This window comes from Caenorhabditis briggsae (genome assembly GCF_000004555.2).
Source record: "Caenorhabditis briggsae complete genome, chrI, whole genome shotgun sequence".
In the NCBI taxonomy this organism is placed as follows: domain Eukaryota; kingdom Metazoa; phylum Nematoda; class Chromadorea; order Rhabditida; family Rhabditidae; genus Caenorhabditis; species Caenorhabditis briggsae.
In genome coordinates this window covers 13,108,365-13,125,379 of record NC_013489.2, presented here as the reverse complement: position 1 = coordinate 13,125,379, position 17,015 = coordinate 13,108,365, and the positions used below count along the sequence as shown (strand labels likewise).

The 17,015-nt window shown below is 35.1% G+C and overlaps 4 protein-coding genes across 4 annotated transcripts in view; 2 read left to right on the top strand and 2 right to left on the bottom strand.

Annotated features, from left to right (window-relative positions):
* Window positions 1-1,548: 1,548 nt before the first annotated feature.
* CBG15862 lies at window positions 1,549-2,539 on the bottom strand (the record flags this gene model as incomplete). Its single annotated transcript, XM_045241421.1, has 4 exons — window positions 1,549-1,707; window positions 1,782-1,875; window positions 1,919-2,140; window positions 2,532-2,539. 4 exons carry the CDS (start codon window positions 2,537-2,539, stop codon window positions 1,549-1,551), a joined length of 483 nt encoding a protein of 160 aa, XP_045095806.1.
* Window positions 2,540-3,091: 552 nt separating this feature from the next.
* Window positions 3,092-5,575, bottom strand: CBG15863 (the record flags this gene model as incomplete). Its single annotated transcript, XM_045241420.1, has 6 exons — window positions 3,092-3,967; window positions 4,575-4,808; window positions 4,862-4,955; window positions 5,000-5,219; window positions 5,261-5,375; window positions 5,420-5,575. 6 exons carry the CDS (start codon window positions 5,573-5,575, stop codon window positions 3,092-3,094), a joined length of 1,695 nt encoding a protein of 564 aa, XP_045095805.1.
* A 1,134-nt stretch (window positions 5,576-6,709) lies between these two features.
* Window positions 6,710-8,339, top strand: CBG25412 (the record flags this gene model as incomplete). Its single annotated transcript, XM_045241419.1, has 5 exons — window positions 6,710-7,111; window positions 7,289-7,354; window positions 7,550-7,678; window positions 7,916-8,017; window positions 8,211-8,339. The coding sequence occupies 5 exons, from the start codon at window positions 6,710-6,712 to the stop codon at window positions 8,337-8,339; spliced, it is 828 nt and encodes a 275-aa protein (XP_045099747.1).
* A 6,771-nt stretch (window positions 8,340-15,110) lies between these two features.
* CBG15867 overlaps window positions 15,111-17,015 on the top strand; it is a gene marked incomplete at both ends in the record, with an annotated part of 10,130 nt that continues 8,225 nt past the window's right edge. Inside the window, 2 exons of the mRNA XM_002640539.1 lie at window positions 15,111-15,186; window positions 15,324-15,412. Of these exons, the coding sequence (XP_002640585.1) occupies window positions 15,111-15,186; window positions 15,324-15,412 (165 nt within the window). The remainder of the gene's footprint in view (window positions 15,187-15,323; window positions 15,413-17,015) is intronic.

The following is a 17,015-nucleotide window of genomic DNA, read 5'->3' as shown; positions in this document are numbered from 1 at the left end:
AGTTTTTCTGAAGTTTTTTTGAAACTTCCAAATTTTATTTTCCTCATAACTCTCTGAAAAATCGATATTTTCAAAATCCAATTACATATCCTTATTTAGCTTGTCGGGAGCTTCAAAGTGACTATAAACACCTAATCAGTAACTTGAAATTTGTTTTTCATTTTTCAAAAAAAAAAAACTAAGCAAATTTGAAAATTCCAAACAATTTTCAGTCACTGAAATTCTTCTAAAAATTCTAGAAATTTCTAGAATTTTGAGAAGAAAAAGGAGTTAATGTCATATTTATCAGCACAGGTGACAATTGAGCAGGCTGGAATTCCATCCAAAAAACATTGCAGATTGAGAGACCCAGAGAAACCAAAAATTTTATTTTTCCTCATTTTCTTTCTTTTTCGCTGTTAAGAATAACAATTAGGCGTTCCCCAGAGAGCTGCTGGGATTAATCGCGAACAGCTTTGTAGTTCTTGCAGTTTGTAGTCAATCTCAAATATTTCGAAGGAATGGAAATGTACAGGTTAAGGGCTTTCTAATGATACCTCACATCCCTAGGAAACTTTTGGCGGGAAATTTAAAAAATTCAAAAAACCAAAAAAGTTGTCTTTTTTTTTAACTTTTTCTGTTTTTCTCTCCCTCATAACTCTCTTCAAATTCAATATTTTTGAAATCCAACTATATATTCTGAATTGGGTTGTTTTGACCTTTGAAATGAGTATAAACACGATTATGCTCCGCCCAATCTGAGATTTTCGGTTTAAAGGGGCATGGACCCCCGGAAAAATCAAAATCCAGAAAAATAGGTCATGATTATACTCATTTTGAAGCTCTTGACAAAATACGTACAAAACAAGTTATTTTTGTCAGCTTGAAACAAAAATAAGAAAGTTATGAATCCGTTAAATTTGTCGGTTTAGTTGCAGTAATGAATCCATTCTCTGGGGGCCTTCATCCTGAAATTATGCACAATTTGGCAGCCAAAACAGATGGATATTGCTCATTTTCTACAAGTGAGAGATGTGAAACTTTAGTTTGGTATTATTTTCAAAACACGATTTTCAGACGTTCTACACAAACGGATTTTTCTGAAATATATGTATCTGTGTACGGTTAGCATGCGGTTGCGATTTCTACTCCGCTCGAATTGTGGAGCATCCATCTTGGATTGTCCGCGAATTATCTGAGGAGTCCTCCACTGAAATATAATAAATCATTTGCAGAGGCGGAAAGATCGAGAATCAATTGAAATTGGACTACAGCTATTTGACAGAGGACACTATTCTCATCAGAATTAATTTTGAAACGTAAGAGATCAAAAATAGTTTTAGTCTGTAATGTAATTTCACATTGTTTTCAGACCCACTGACCATTGGTTGCCATATCAAGATTAAATGTATTTCAAAGTTTGAATAAATGTTTATTGCATGCATTTTCTTTCTTGGATTTTGCCAAGGATTTCTGGATATTCATAATCAGTGTCCATTTTTATTCCGGACCGCTATAAGCATATAGAGCCAAATTGTTGAGTGAACACCTTTGCTCGTACTTTGATCATTACAGATTTAGTTCCTTGCAAGAATAATTGATGATCGAAAAGTGATATTCTCTTATTTTTTCCACAATTTTCGAAATTTCGATTCCATTTGGACTTCGTTTCATCAATATTAAAGCCACGGATTCACAGATGTTTGAACGATTGGTGTTAATAAATCTCTGGAAGAATTTTCTGTTTGAGCTGTTTCAGGAACGCGTCGATGGCGCGCCAGCTAAATTGAACTATCCCTTACCTCCAACATATCCAATACATCACTTTCTGTTTCCGAACTATCAAACCTTTGAGATGGATCCACTTGGGTTTTATTCAGATAAGAATAAGCAGCGCTGAAAATTCAAATTTTTCTTTAAACCTAGTTTCTAAAATTACTTGTAACTATCAACCACCGTTTCGCCTTCATGGATCACAATATCTTCTTTTGTTTTCGTATCAAATCGAACTGTGGCAGCTACCGTATATTTGATCTTATAGGAGACGCCGGAGCCATATTCACTGTATAGCATAGCCACATCACTGTAATCCAAATCATTTGAATAGGCGAACAGAAATGTTGCCGGGTCTGTTGGTGAGCATTTTTCGATTTCTGAAGTACTGAAATTCGAGAATATCCCTGCACTTTCACTAACTTTTTAGAACACATACTCCCTTTAACTCCTTATACTATATTTAGGTATTTCGTAACACATTTTTTTTGAGATTGACCTGTATACAACATTTAAAATGTGTTTTTTGCATGCAGTAAACATTTATTGAAGTTTTGAGTTACATTTAATCCTGGAATGGCAACCAATCATCGATAGGCGTATTAGATCTCAATCTAAATAGAATAGTGTCTTCCATCGAGTAACTGTATTCCAGATTCATAGCATGCGTAGACGCTTCCGCAAAGGGTAAGAAGCGGACAGTGCGGAAAGAGTTCAAATTCTGAAAGTATGCTCTATCATTCAGCAACTATTTTTCCATGAAACTTACAGATTCGTACCCATCCATTGCTCCTGACCTCAAATGTTGTTCCCTGTTTCTACTAAAAGAATTTGAAAACCCATTAGTATTAACATAACGGATTGTGAAGTTTTGGAATGAAGTGGTAGTAGCTGAAGATTATTAGGAGTTTTGACATTTTGCGAATCAAATTCCTGTACTCTGAACGGCCAGGTATAATTCAAGCGACATAGTCTGTGGAAGCGTTATTGAAGGCAAAACCATTGTTCCTGTTCCAGAAACTTTAATATTCAAAGAGTAGTGTGTGAAAGGGTTGTTCATACCAGGTAGTGTGTACAGTACTGGCCAAAAAGGTATTCGCAAATAGTTTTTCGAGCATAACTTTTCTGAAACTTCCCGATCAATCTGATATTTTAAGACAAAGTTTAAAACGGTAAAAGAAACTGATTCAACAACAAGAATAGTCAAAATTTCAAAAAATTGAAAAAAAATCGAAAAATTCATGAAAATTGCAAAAAACCGGTAAATGGAACTTTGACTTCTGAGATCTAGGATAGACCGGTAAACGAAAAATAATAATAGAAAATGAATAAAATAGCTTTAGTACTTCGTTGGGAAGCCTTTGGCGTCGATTACCGTTTGACATCTTCTTGGCATCGAGTCGAGAAGGGTGTCGATGACAGACATCGGGATGGCCTGCCAGACATCTTGGAGTTGGTCGAACTTCTGGTTGGCATTCGAGGCACGAACCCCTCTAAGCTGTCTCTCGACATGCTCCCAGAGGTGTTCGATCGGATTCAAGTCCGGAGATTGACTTGGCCAGTCCAGAAGATCCACGTGGCGGCGTCGGAACCACTCCTTGATGTGCTTCGAGGTGTGCTTCGGGTCGTTATCCTGTTGGAAAACGAACGCCCGGCCCACAGTAGACCTTGCCCAGGGTCTCATTGTGTTCTCCAAGATGTCTTCATACACAAAGCGATCCATGATGCTTGTAATTCTTCTCAGCGGGCCGATTGAAGTCCCAGAGAAGCAGCCCCAGACCATCACCGATCCACCTCCATGCTTGACGGTTTGGAGCTGGTAGCTGGGATCGAACCGACATCCAACCGGACGGCGAATCCACTTGATACCGTCAGTACCGAACAGATTGAACTTGGATTCGTCGCTGAACACGTGATTAGCCCAATCCTGACGTCCCCAGTGGAGATGAGCTCTGGCCCATGCTACGCGGGCGATTCTGTTCTTCTTGCTGATCGATGGTTTCTTAGCTGGCCGTCGTCCATGGAGTCCAGCATCTTGAAGACGTCTTCTGACGGTTCTCAGGGATGGTGTGACTTCATTTGGTGTCTTCACGACCATCTGAATGTCCGTAGAACTCCTCTGGGGATCCTCTCTTGAAACTCGGACGATGTTCCGATCCATGTTCTTCGACGTGATACGCGGTCTTCCAGGCGATTTTCGCTCCACCAAGGCTCCCTAAACATTTTTTTCCATAACTATACTATTTTTGAATATTACCTCATCCCGAAACTGCTTCAAGATCTTCTCGATGGCACGTTTAGTAACATTGAACTGCTGCGCCAAGAGGTCCTTGGAACATCCACTTCTGAAGCCGATGACGATGGCTTTACGGATGTCCTGAGAGATGTTTTTTTCCGAGGGGTCTGGCCATGTCTGTAAACAGTTTTAAATACATAGGAGCCAAAACCAACATTCTTAGAAACCATAATATCCAAAAATATAAAAATATGAAAAAAGTGAAAAAACGAAAAAATTGAAAAAATTGAAAAAAACAAAAAAATTCTGAAAATGATGCAATTTCCTTGTACGCAATTTGTCGTCACCGTGTACGACATGCACAGTAAAATTTTCAGATCGATCCCTTAAGTTTCAGCAAAGTTACTCTCAAAAAACCGTTTGCGAATACCTTTTTGGCCAGTACTGTACATGGCCTGGAATGCTACCGATTAGGAAAGGAAAATAGAATATATCAAATCAGACGAAAATGAGACCCATATCAAATCAGACGAAAATGAGCAAAATCCAGATGAGATGAAATAATTTAAAATAAGATATCGCTGACCTCTATTATTTCAGGCGCAAATGAGCAATATCCATTTGTTTTGGCGGCCAAGTTGTACATAGTTTCAGGATGAAGGCCTCCAGAGGATGGATGCTCGATGGCAATGTTCAATTCAATGCGCCATTGTCTAATTTTTCTCACTATTTTTGAAATTTCAACTTCATTTGGGCTTCGTTTCATCATAATGAAAGCACGAGACGCGCATACTGAGTAGTGATCGCTATCGATAAATCTCTGGAATCAGTATTTCTTAGTAAATAAAAAATAGTTCTCAAAATATCCCTTACTTCCAACATATCCAATACATCACTTCCTGTTTCCGAACTATCAAATCTTTGCGATGGATCCATTCTTGTTTTATTCATATAATCAGAAGCAGCCCTGAAAAAAAGTGTTATTTTTAAAATCCTAGTTTTTCCAATTACCGATAACTATCACCTAGTGTATTGTTTTCAAAAAACATAATTTCTTCTTTTGTTTTTGTATCAAATCGAGATGTTGCCACTATCACATACTTTTCCCAATAAAAAACGGGTCCGTAGATAAACCGTGAGTACACTTCTTCTACATCACTGTAATCCAAATCGTTTGAATAGGCAAATAGAAATGCAGCTGGCGACTCTGGATAGCATTTGTTCTCGGTTCCTTAAAACTCTCATTTTTAACATTCTTGCTTTCTCACTAACCTTTCAAAGCACAGACTGCCTTCAACACCGTATACTGCTCTATACCATTTCCGACGTCCAATTGCCATTTCTGTTGAGATGGATCACAGGATCCATCCAGAGTATAGTCACCAATCTGAAAATCCAGACATTCATTTTCAAATTCCAAAGCTTCCTAACCTTTGCTCCTTTATCCGTGTCAAAGATATACAACTCTGATCCACCACCACAATAAACATGCACTGCGCAATCATCAATCAATATTTCTGGAGCTTTCATTGTAGTTGCAAGGACCATATCATAAAGGGCATTATCTTTGACTTCGTTTTCGAGCATGTTTGATCTATCGATTTTTAGAGTTTTACAAGCGCAAGTGGCTGCTAAAGAACATCCGTTTACAGTAAGAAACAGAGCGGGAAGCAATAGAAGCTTCATTTTGTGGTGAAATGAATCTCGGAGTCCCCTTATATAGGGAATGATTAGTATGCGAATCTGTTGGAATGATAATGAATGCAAATTAGTTGATTATCATTCGGATTTCCGTTCTTTCCGTCTCTGCAAATGAAGAGGATCCATTGGGAATAGGTCCAATGACTGGATGTAGACTTGAAACTCGGGATCCCCTGCACAGGAAGTAAATCACCTAGAGCTCCAAGATTAAATTTACTTCAATTTCTCAAATAAATTTTTACTTCATTCAAAAATATCTTAATTGTTTTTTTTTGTGTCAAACTCGAGAAGAATTTTACGAAATACAGAATAACCGTATACACAGTGTTCGTTTTTCTACCTTTTAATAAGCGGCTTTAATTAGAACGCAGCCAATTCGATGGCTGAGGATCAAACGTGTCTGCGTCTCTTCACCGAAATACAATCTCTCGTTTTAGGGGAGAATGTTTTCTTTTTTGAGAATTTGAAAAAGCTTTGCCCCGCCCCCTTGTCAATGGAGCGAGTTTGCAAAGGTGAAAAACAAACCCTGTGCGTATAGAATAAGTTTCAAAAAATCAGTTTTTTTTCAGAAATTTCAATCTTTCCAAAAATTGACCTTTTTCTAGACTTGTGTTCTTCTTTTTTCTGAAATGTAGGTTTTTGGAATTCCAGAACTTCAAGATTTTGAATTTTTGAATCTCTGAACTTCTGGATTTTTGAATTTCCTAAATTTTCTGGAATTTATATTTCTAGATTTACAAAAAATTAAAAGTTTTCGATCTACTCGAAAAAATTATTTTCCCCGGCACAAATTTTTTTCTAGGATTTTTTTTGTTTTTTTTTTCTTCTTTTTTTTCACTTTTTTCCTGAATTTTCAGTATTTTTTCAATTCCTTTTTTACCTGAAAATCTGAAATTTTCAATTTTCTTCAGAATTTTTAATTTCAAAATCTCAATTGTTTTCGTCTAATACTTTGTGGAAATTCAGAATTTCAGATTTTCAAAATTTTCGATGAATTTAGTTTTTTTCAGACATTTAAAAATGACGTTTCCTCCGAATCCAGAAAATTCTTCCGATGAAATTCACAAAATCGCATTCTTACCGTCTGAAAATGATGAAAATCTGCCAGAATTTCAATCGGAAACCCCTGAAAATCTGGGTGAATGGGATTGGAGATTTCAGAGAAATCTGAAATATGTGGACGAAGATTTTGAGCTTTTCGACGATGATGGAAAAGTGATAAAATGGACGGAATTCTGCAGATTGACAGATCTGAAAAAAGGAAAATTTTTGAAGAATGAGAAGTCTCCGGAGATGTTGTATAAGAAGACGACGCCAAGAATTCCGAATATTTTGAAAAATTCGAGAAGTCAGAATGCGAAAATTCTGAATTCGAAATGCAAAACTTCGACTTCTGGGGATCGACGGGAGATTCAGAATCGGGTGAGTTTGGAAATTTTGACTTTATCGCCAAAATCACAATTTTGAAATCTCCAAAGACCCAGGGGCCCAAAGGTCCAGGGACCTAAAGACCCTGGGTCCCTGGGTCCCTGGGTCCTTGGGGGGTTGAAATTTCTGGCCATTTTGTCAAAATGTGGACAACTTTTTCCATATTTTCAGACTCCAAAAATGTATCCCGTAAGAGTTTTGGATCAGGAAAATTCGAGAAGTCAAAATCAAAATCTGGTGAGTTCATTACTATTTTTTGGGATTATTCAGACAGAATTTCAGGGATATTTTCAGCTCCAAAAAATTCATAAAATTTCCAAAAAATGGCAATTATGAGTTTTTGTATTTTCCAAATCAATTTTGGGCCATTTTCATGATTTTAAGCTATTTTACAGGCAGTTCAAGCTATTTTCAGTCATATTTTAATTTCAGAATCCGGCCGATCACATTCGGACACTTCACCAGCGAAATTCTGGAAATTCTGGGAACCTACAGTATCCTGGAAACGCCACTACGGCACATCGGACTTTGCAGAATACTCAGAATCAGAATCAGAATCGAGTGAGATTTGAAGTTTTGAAATTCGGAAATTTTGAAATGAAAGGAATTTTTGGAAATTTGAATGAATGTCAAAGTTTCTAGAAAAAATTTACCAGAAATTAAAAAAAGGGTCCTTGGGTCCTTGGATCCTTGGGTCTTTGGGTCCTTGGGTCCTTTGATCTTTGCATCCCTGGGTTCCTGGGTTTCCTTGGGTCCTGGATCATTGCAATTTTTTGTTTGAAAATTTCAAAATCTCAGAATCCATCAAACCCAGCTCCACGTCGTCAGAATCAGCAGCAGAATCTTTGGTTTCCACAAAAAACCAAGTATCCAGTGAGAGTTTTGGCTCAAGGGAATCAGGTGAGCATTTTTAGAACTTTGACGGACAGACGCCTCTAGCGTTTTATTTATAAGAAAGATTTTTTTTTAATTTTTGAATTCAAAGTTTTTGAAAATTCTAGTGATTTTAGTCATTTTCGGCTCATTTAAGCAATTTCGAAACTTCAAAAAATTTCAAAAAAATATTTTTTTTTTCAAAATTCCAATTTTCCAGCCCGACCCACCGAAATACTATTTCCCGGAGACTGGAACATCGGAAAAACTCGAAAAACCGTATTTTCGATGCACACCACTCCCCTCGCCACCAAATTCTGACGCGAAAACGAAGAAAAAAATACAGTAATCCCCGAAATTGCTCATTTTTAAATTTTTGGAATTTTTTTTCTGATTTTTACTCTAACTGAAACTTGTGATTGATTGGTTTTATTTGATTTTTGTATTTTTTCGAAAATTGATTAATAAATTACTAAATTGGGCAATTAAATATTTTTCGAAAAATTGGAAAAATCGACTTCCAGCATTTTCAGAGTCCTGGGTCCTGGGTCCTGGGTCTTAACTTCTTTTTGGTTTGAAAAAATCGATTTTCAGCATTTTCAGATTTTTTTTTTCAAAATTAAGAAAAATACATTTCATTGAAAACTAATAAACAATGGAATGAAATACAAAAAAAAATAGAAAATCAACCGTTTAAAAAAATTTAATAAAAAGTTAACAAAAATTTTCTTCTGAAATTTCAAATTAAAATTCAAAATTTAAGAAATCACTGAGAATTCGAATTTTCTCAAGTAAAATGAAAGTCTAGCCAATTTTCCGTCTACTGGCCGTCGAATGAGCTTCACATTGGGTCGTTCTTCGTTTTCAGCATTTTCAGCATTAGGGGGTCTGAAAGTTTTAGAAATGGAACTCTGAAATTCTATAATTCTAAAATTCTGGAATTTGGAAATTCGGAAATCCAGATATTCTGGAATTGGGGACCCAGGGACCCAGGGACTTAGGGACAGAAATTCTGAATTTCTGAAATTCAGAAATTTCCTAAAAATTCAAAAAACTCACTGAAACCAAAAATCCACAAAATCCTCAAAAATCGCCTCCTCATCGAAAATATCGTTTTGAATTTCAGTCGAAAAGAATTTCAGATTCTTCATTTTCAAAGCCAGCCAATTTTGGATAAATTCCCGAATGTCCCGATCCGCCAGAATGGCTACAGTAATCCTGACGTCTTCAGAATTTTCAAAATTCAAAAAATTCAAAAATTCAGGACATTCAGACGTTCCAGAAAATTCTAAAGCTAGTTTTGGATGATTCGGTTTCAAAATTTTGGAATTTTGAAAATCCGAAAAATCGAAATTCTGAATTCTCAACGTCATCTGACTCTGAATTCTTAAATCTTCTAGTAAAAATTTCAGATGCTGAAATTCAATTTTTTCAGAATTCTCGCTCATGAAAAATGAAAAATTCCAGAAATTTCTGGAAAATTTGAAAATAAAATTTTCGATTAAAATCTTAAAATCTAAATTGATTCCTAGAAAATTATAATTTTCGAATTTCAAAGTTTCATGAAAAAATTCGCAAAATAGTTCTAAAATTTCCTCGAAATTTTGATTTTCAGAAGTTTGAAAATCGTAAAAAATCAAAAAATTCGATTTATCGATTTTTCGAAATGCGATTTTTTGGTTTTTAATAGTCACAAATTTCAAGGATTTTTGGTCCAAAGTGGGCGTGGCGAAAAATTTGAAATTCAAAAATTTGGAATTTCGAAACTCTAGACTGATTTTTGTGGAGTCGCAGGGTGGATTGAGGAGTTTTAAATCAAAATTTTCAAATTTCAATTTTGAAAATTTCATGGTCCGTTGGATGGGTTTGAAGAGGAGAGACAGCTCGATCCTGAAAAAAATTGATATACTTTGAAATTTAGCCACGCCCACTTTTTACCAAAAATCTTCAAACATTCCTTAGGTTTTGAAATAAAAAACTCTAAAATTTCGATATTTCCCAAAAATCAAAATTCCAATTTTCAGCCAAATTTCAGAACTTTTTTGTGATTTTTTTTTGAAATTTTGAAATTTGAAAGTTATGATTTTCTAGGAATTCATTTAGATTTCGAAATTTTAATCGGGAGTTCCAGATGACGTTGAAAATTCAGAATTCGAATTTTTTTAAACTTCGTTGTTTGAACTTTCTGAATTTCCAGAATTTTTTAATATTTTGAATTTTTGAAAATTTCTGAAGACGTCAGGATTACTGTAGCAACTTTGGAGAATATGGATATTCCGAAATTTATACCTGGATTCCTGGACCCCTGGAAGCAAAAGTTGACCTCAGGATTACTGTAGCTAAACTGGCTCAAATATAAACAAAAATTGTTAAAAATGATTAAAAATGAACTGAAAAAACACTTTTAACCATTTAAAACTGCCTAAAATTAGCTAAATTGGCAAAAAATGAACCAAATTTCTGAAATTTTGCGCAACAATCTGAATATTCAAAATATCCCAAATTTTTCAAAAAAAAAAAAAAAATCAAAACTCCCATTTGATCCGGATCAATTTGATGTAAAATTTCACATCTAGGAATTTCAGGTAGTTGAAAAATCGGAAACTTCGATAATCTTGTCATTTTGGGAGAGTCTAAAAAAGGAAAATTGCTAAAAAATCATATAATATAGTCCAAAAATTCTGCAAGATAGACCCAAATTCGCTTGAAATGGTCACAAAATGCCCAAAAATGCCTAAAAATGCCCAAAAAAGGTTCCAAAAAATATCTGAAAATGGTCTAAAAATTACTAGAAATACATTTCAATCACCCAAACATGAGTTTTTGGGCTCAAATTTTTTGAAAATGGCCTAAAAATAGCCCTAAATATCACCAAAAATGCCAAAAGTCGAGAAAAAAGAGGCGCAGAGAATAAAAGAATTCTAAATTCGCCCAAAAAGTTATTCACAAAACGTAAAAAGGAGGTTTAAACAACCGCAATCTTGCCTCTATTATTCAAACATGGTCCTCCCTCTTTGTCTCTGCGTCTCTCAATTCTCTATACTCTCTCGCCTTCTCTATTTTCACCCGATAAGGCGGGCGGGGTGTGTGTTATCTTGTTTTGTATAATATGTATAAATGAAAATTTCCGGTTTTCTCTTTATTATTGTATTGTATTATATGATTTTGAAATTTCGGACAAATTTCTGTCAATTTAGGGCAAAATTTGATAATTTTTCGACCATTTTAAGCAATTTTTCGCAAGTGTTGGCCTATTTTTAGCCATTTCAGAGCATTTTAGAGCTCTTTTTGACAAATTTTGGATCATCTTGAGTTATTTTAGAGCATTTAAAAGGCATCTTAAAACACTTTGAAACTGTTTTGACCATTTTTGGACCACGTTGAGCCAATTATATACATTTTTTTGGCTATTTGTGACAACTTTTAGTTTAATTTGAGCTATTTTAGAACGATCTGGGGCCATTTTTGACAAATTTTAGACAATTTTCAGCCAATTTAGGTCTTTTAAAATCTTTTAAAAAGTTGATTTTTCAGTTAATTTTGCACCAATTTCAACAATCTTAAACCATTTTTGAGTTCGTTTAGCTACAGTAACCCTAATGTTACACTTTTGATAAATTTCCGAATAACTTTAACATTTTTAGCTCGTGCTTAACTCATTTCTTCCAGTTTTTAGACAATTTCAGCCAAAATTTTGAATTTGATTTCAAAATTTTGATTTTCAGATCAAATCAAAAAATGGATGGACCTGAAAAAATTCGGATTCAGAAACTACCAAAACTTGTGAGCAAGATGGTTTTTGATGAGCTGGAAATTATTGATTTGTGAGTTTTTCTGAAATTTTGGAAATTCAGAAATTCAGAAATTCAGAAATTCAGAAATTCAGAAATTCAGAAATTCAGAAATTCAGAAATTCAGAAATTCAGAAATTCAGAAATTCAGAAATTCAGAAATTCAGAAATTCAGAAATTCAGAAATTCAGAAATTCAGAAATTCAGAAATTCAGAAATTCAGAAATTCAGAAATTCAGAAATTCAGAAATTCAGAAATTCAGAAATTCAGAAATTCAGAAATTCAGAAATTCAGAAATTCAGAAATTCAGAAATTCAGAAATTCAGAAATTCAGAAATTCAGAAATTCAGAAATTCATGAATTTGAAAATTCCAAAGTTCATAAAGTCCAATTTTTCAGATTCACCCTGTCGATCCTCTCCAGGAAGATGAAGAAAATCATCTCGGAATTTAAATTCAAAATTCCCCAAATTCTATGGTATTTCGGACCGAATTGCTGTTTTTTAGAAATTTCCAAAAAACGGCATTTTTTCAATAATGGCCAATATTCTATTCAATTCGTTTTGGATTCAAAAATGGATTTTTCAAAAAATTCATGTAAAATTTATGGAAAACCGGAAATTTCAATGAATTTCGATAGAAGAGATTTTAATTTAATTTATGTGAAATTTGGAAAAAATCAATGGCGGAAATTCAAATCTTGGAAGATTTAACAAAGGAATTATTGGAGATTTTTAAGGTTGAAGAGTTCAATTTTCATTCAAAAGAGAGGAATTTTGAGGTGAGAGACTTCGAATTTTTGAATTTCTGAATTTCTGAATTTCTGAATTTCTGAATTCCTGAATTTCTGAATTTCTGAATTTCTGAATTTCTAAATTTCCGAATTTCTGAATTTCTGAGTTTCTGAATTTCTGAATTTCTGAATTTCTGAAACTATCTGGATTCCCAAAATACCTAAATTTTCTATTTTTCAGAATTTCGACTTCCTCCAAAACATCCCTCTCCGTCTTCACACTGTCACTCTCTCAAAAATCGATATCTCCATTGAAGCCGCCAAATTTCTTCTAGAAAGTTTCAATTTGGATTTTTTCAACCTCGAAAACTCCATGGTCCATGCTCCAAATGGTCCCCAAAATCTCAATTTAAATTGTCGAAAATTGAAATTCGAAAATCCAAATTTCCTGACTTTTGACTCGATTTTGGCGTACCCAAAGGTCCAGGAATTGGAATCAGATAAAATTTTTCAAAATTTGGAAATTCAAGATTTTTGTATTTTTATCAAATTATGGATCGATGGAGCCAGAGAGAAACCTAATTTTACGATTCGATTGGATTTTGAGAATCAAAGAGAGAAAAATCGGAAAAAATTCCGAAAAGGAATAATGGATAAATTGAGGGAATTGGGAATTGTTAGGTGAGTGGAAAAAAAATTTTCGAAAAAAAAAAGCCCAAAGATGGTCAATTTTAGACCATTTTTGAGCTAGTTTAGTTAGCTATTGTTTCGATAACTCAAACAGAAAACAAGATGACTAGGTTCAAAGGAACAATCTTTTTAAGGAAATTCACAGATTTCAAAAGTAAAAATTCAAGTTTATTTAAACATGATGAATGAAATTATTTTAAAAAATGCTTTGAGAGAAATTTAAAATTCTAGACAAAAACGATAACGTGAATTGGTTTAGAAACCATTGACCTCTGGGAAAGTAATATAAAAGAATAGGGAAATGAAAGGAAGAATCAGTTCTCACCTTCTCTGGCCTCCAGAGAAGGTGACCCGGGAGTCCTGGGTCCTGGGCCCTGGGTCCTAGGTCTGGGTCCTGGATCCGGGTGACCTGGGTCCGGGTGACCCTGACCGGGTGACCTAGATCCGGGTGACCTGGATCCGCGTGACCTGGGTACGGGTGACCTGGATCCGCGTGACCTGGATACGGGTGACCTGGATCCGGGTGACCTGGATACGTGTGACCTGGTTCAGGGGGACCTGGATCCGGGTGACCTGGTTCAGGGGGACCTGGTTCCGGGTGACCTGGATCCGGGAAACCCTGACCGGATGACCTGGATCCGGATGACCTTGTCCGGGTGATCTGAATCCGGATAACGTTGATACGGGTGACCTGGATTCGGGTGAGCTGGGTCCAGTTCACCCGGTCAGAGAACTTTTTGGAACCTCTGAATTTCCAGAATTTTTGAATTTTGAAAATTCTGAAGACGTCAGGATTACTGTAGCGATTTTAGAGAAACGGGATATTTAGAAATGTATCAAAAAAAATGAATTATTTTAGTTTTCTTTTTCAGAGCCACCAAAGAGCAATTATCTTCTGGAACACTATTCAGAATCTACCGTGCTGATGGAAAGTCTGCGTCTCTTCAAATCGGACGCTATTTTTATTTCAACGCAAGTGAAGAGGAAGAAGAAGAAGAAGAAGAAGATTCCGACGATTCTGATGATTCCGACGATGATGAGGATATCGAAAAAATCGATTTGAAAAAGTCCTATAAAGATCAAAGAGGCGATAATTTTGGAGATTTAACAGAGGAAGATGTGTCCAGTGACAGTAGTGGATGGTAGAGGAGAGGATTACTGTAGTTTTGAATTTTTTGAAATTCTGGTTTTCTGAATTTCGCAATTTCTGAATTTGGGAATTTTTCGACGTTTTGAACTCTTGAATTTTTGATTTTCTGCATTTTTTGGGCTTTTTGTGGAGGATTACTGTATTTTTATATGGAAATGTTTGGGTTTTGGGTGTTTGTAATGATTGCAATTGTTATTGAATAAAGTTTTTTTTTGGTTTTTCCTTCAAATTTTCAAATTTCAGGATTTTGAATGTCCGTGAATTTCGTTTTCAGGATCTTTGATTTTTTTCAAATTTCAAAATTCTGAAGCTCAAAATTTTGAAATTTGATTTTGATATAATGTTTTTGAGTTTCTGAAAGTTAGAGTTTCCGAAAATTCCAAACATTTTTGAATCTCTATGATTTTCGAAACTAAACTCTTCGCTTTTCATTATTTCCAGATTTACGATTTTCCAGAAATTTCCACATTCTTATTTTCTGATTTTTTTCAAATTTCTTATCTTGATTTTTCAATTTTCCGCTTGGGTTTCACAATTCTAACAAACAAGAAAATAAATATTGGTCATAAAATTGTTTGTGCTGATAATGATTCTGAAATTTTCCGTCATTCCCCTCCTCATTCCCTTCCGGCTACCCCTAAAAATATTCCAGAAAGCATCCAACCACCAAAAATAACCCAAAAACCTAATAAAACACTTTTCAGGAGTCCAAATTGAAAAAGGCAAAAAATAATAGCAAATTTCAGTTCCTCCACAATGTCTTTTCTATTCGCTTATTCCAATGATTTATCGATTGACCAGGTTTTGATCTCTTGGCAAAATTTTGCATACGGTCATTATTGAATAATCGATTCGCACAATTTGCAAATGTTCGATTTGATTTAAGGCATGAAGATCTAATCGAATTTCATCAGGATCGTGAGTGAGTCAAAAAAAATTAGAAAAAAATATCGATAATTGATTTTCTAGAGCTGTCAACGCTTCAATATTTTCTCATCTTCCCATCTCTTGGTTATACTGATGCAATTACTGGAAATGATGTTATCCGAACGATTGATGTGATTAGATTTTTTGATTTCGAAACCTGAAGCTTTAAAGCTTAAAGGAGGCCAGACATGAAAAATTTCAAAGTTCTAGTTTTTTGATATATGACACAGTACAGTCAGAAAATATGTATGGCCATGCAACCATAACTCCATTTTGCCGTACAAGCGAGGACGCGAACGTTCTTCCAAGCATCACTAACCAGTGTGCCTTATCGACAAATGATTTGTCGACAAACGCCCTTTACGGCAAATTTATCGACAAATTTATCGGTAAATTTATCGAAAAATTACCGACAAATTGTCGATAAAAATGCTCTTACCCATGCAAAATTTATAGGCCATCTGGCTTGATGACCTAACTTTTCCAAAACGAATTTTTTAGGCCACATCTTTTTTTTTGCCTTAGAAATGATCTGATGTTCACCTGGTTTGTTTATTTAGGTCATTTTAACATGGTGGCCTAACTTTCGCAAGTTGACTTTTCTAGGCCACCATGTAAACATGACCTAGAAAACAAACTAGATGGATATCTGACCATTTCTAGGCCAAAAAGGTTGGGGCCTAGAAAACTCATATTGCAAAAGTTAGGCCACCATGTGAAAATGGCTTAAAAACGCACCATGTTAACATCAGATCATTTTCAGGTCAAAAAGTTTGGTGGCCTAGAAAATTCATGTTGGGAAAATTATCGAAATATTGTCAACTGATAAAATAGTTATCACATTATCAGCAATATTTTCTCTGTTGAAAGTTTTTTCATATCTCTCATAGTAACCGAGATAATTAAGCTCCAAGCGCAGCGGATGCAACCGTGTATCATCCGGTAGCTTGAACTCACGGGGGCAAAATCGGGCACATGGATTTGAATCGAGCTTTCGCGCTTTTTTTCAGTGCCGCGCGGCGCGTGTATGAATGTCAGTTTTCAGTATCATCCTCGCAGTTCAATTAACGTTACGTGAGTCGCTACTCAGCGAATTTCAGCCGCGACGCGACTGAAAAAAAAACGCGAAATCTCGATTCAAATTCATGTACCCGATTTTACCCCGTGTGATTTCGAGCTCAACTATCTCCGTTTCTTTAAGAGATATCAGAAAACTGTTGACTGATCGAGTATAGTTGATATTATGATAAACAAAATATTCGTTCCAAAAATTTTCATATCTTCCCCCGAGACACCTAGACAACTGAGCTCAAAGTGAGCAGGTTTCAACAATTTTCTTTTTTCTCATTTCAGTGATTCCAAAACTATTTCTTTTGCTCCCTGGATAATATGTTAGGAGTCACTCGCACAGATATCGATTTTCAGTATTCAGACAACCGGAAACAAACTTTGCAGATTCGCGTTTATGGGAAATAGTAAGCATGTTTTTAGAGGAAAAGATTAAAGTAAACTGTTTCCGTATGACAATTGACTTTTTGTAACTTTTTCGTGGAATAAATCATTATCATTCATCTAAGGGTGTATTTTCAGGAAAAATCGAAGATACATGTTTTTTTTTAAATGAAACCGACACTACAAACTTTACAGACATTTCCGTCGAAAAAACGAATTTCTAGCTGCTCTGGGAGACGAGATACTTCAATTTGAAGTTTTTGAATCAAGAGAGTGAGGAGG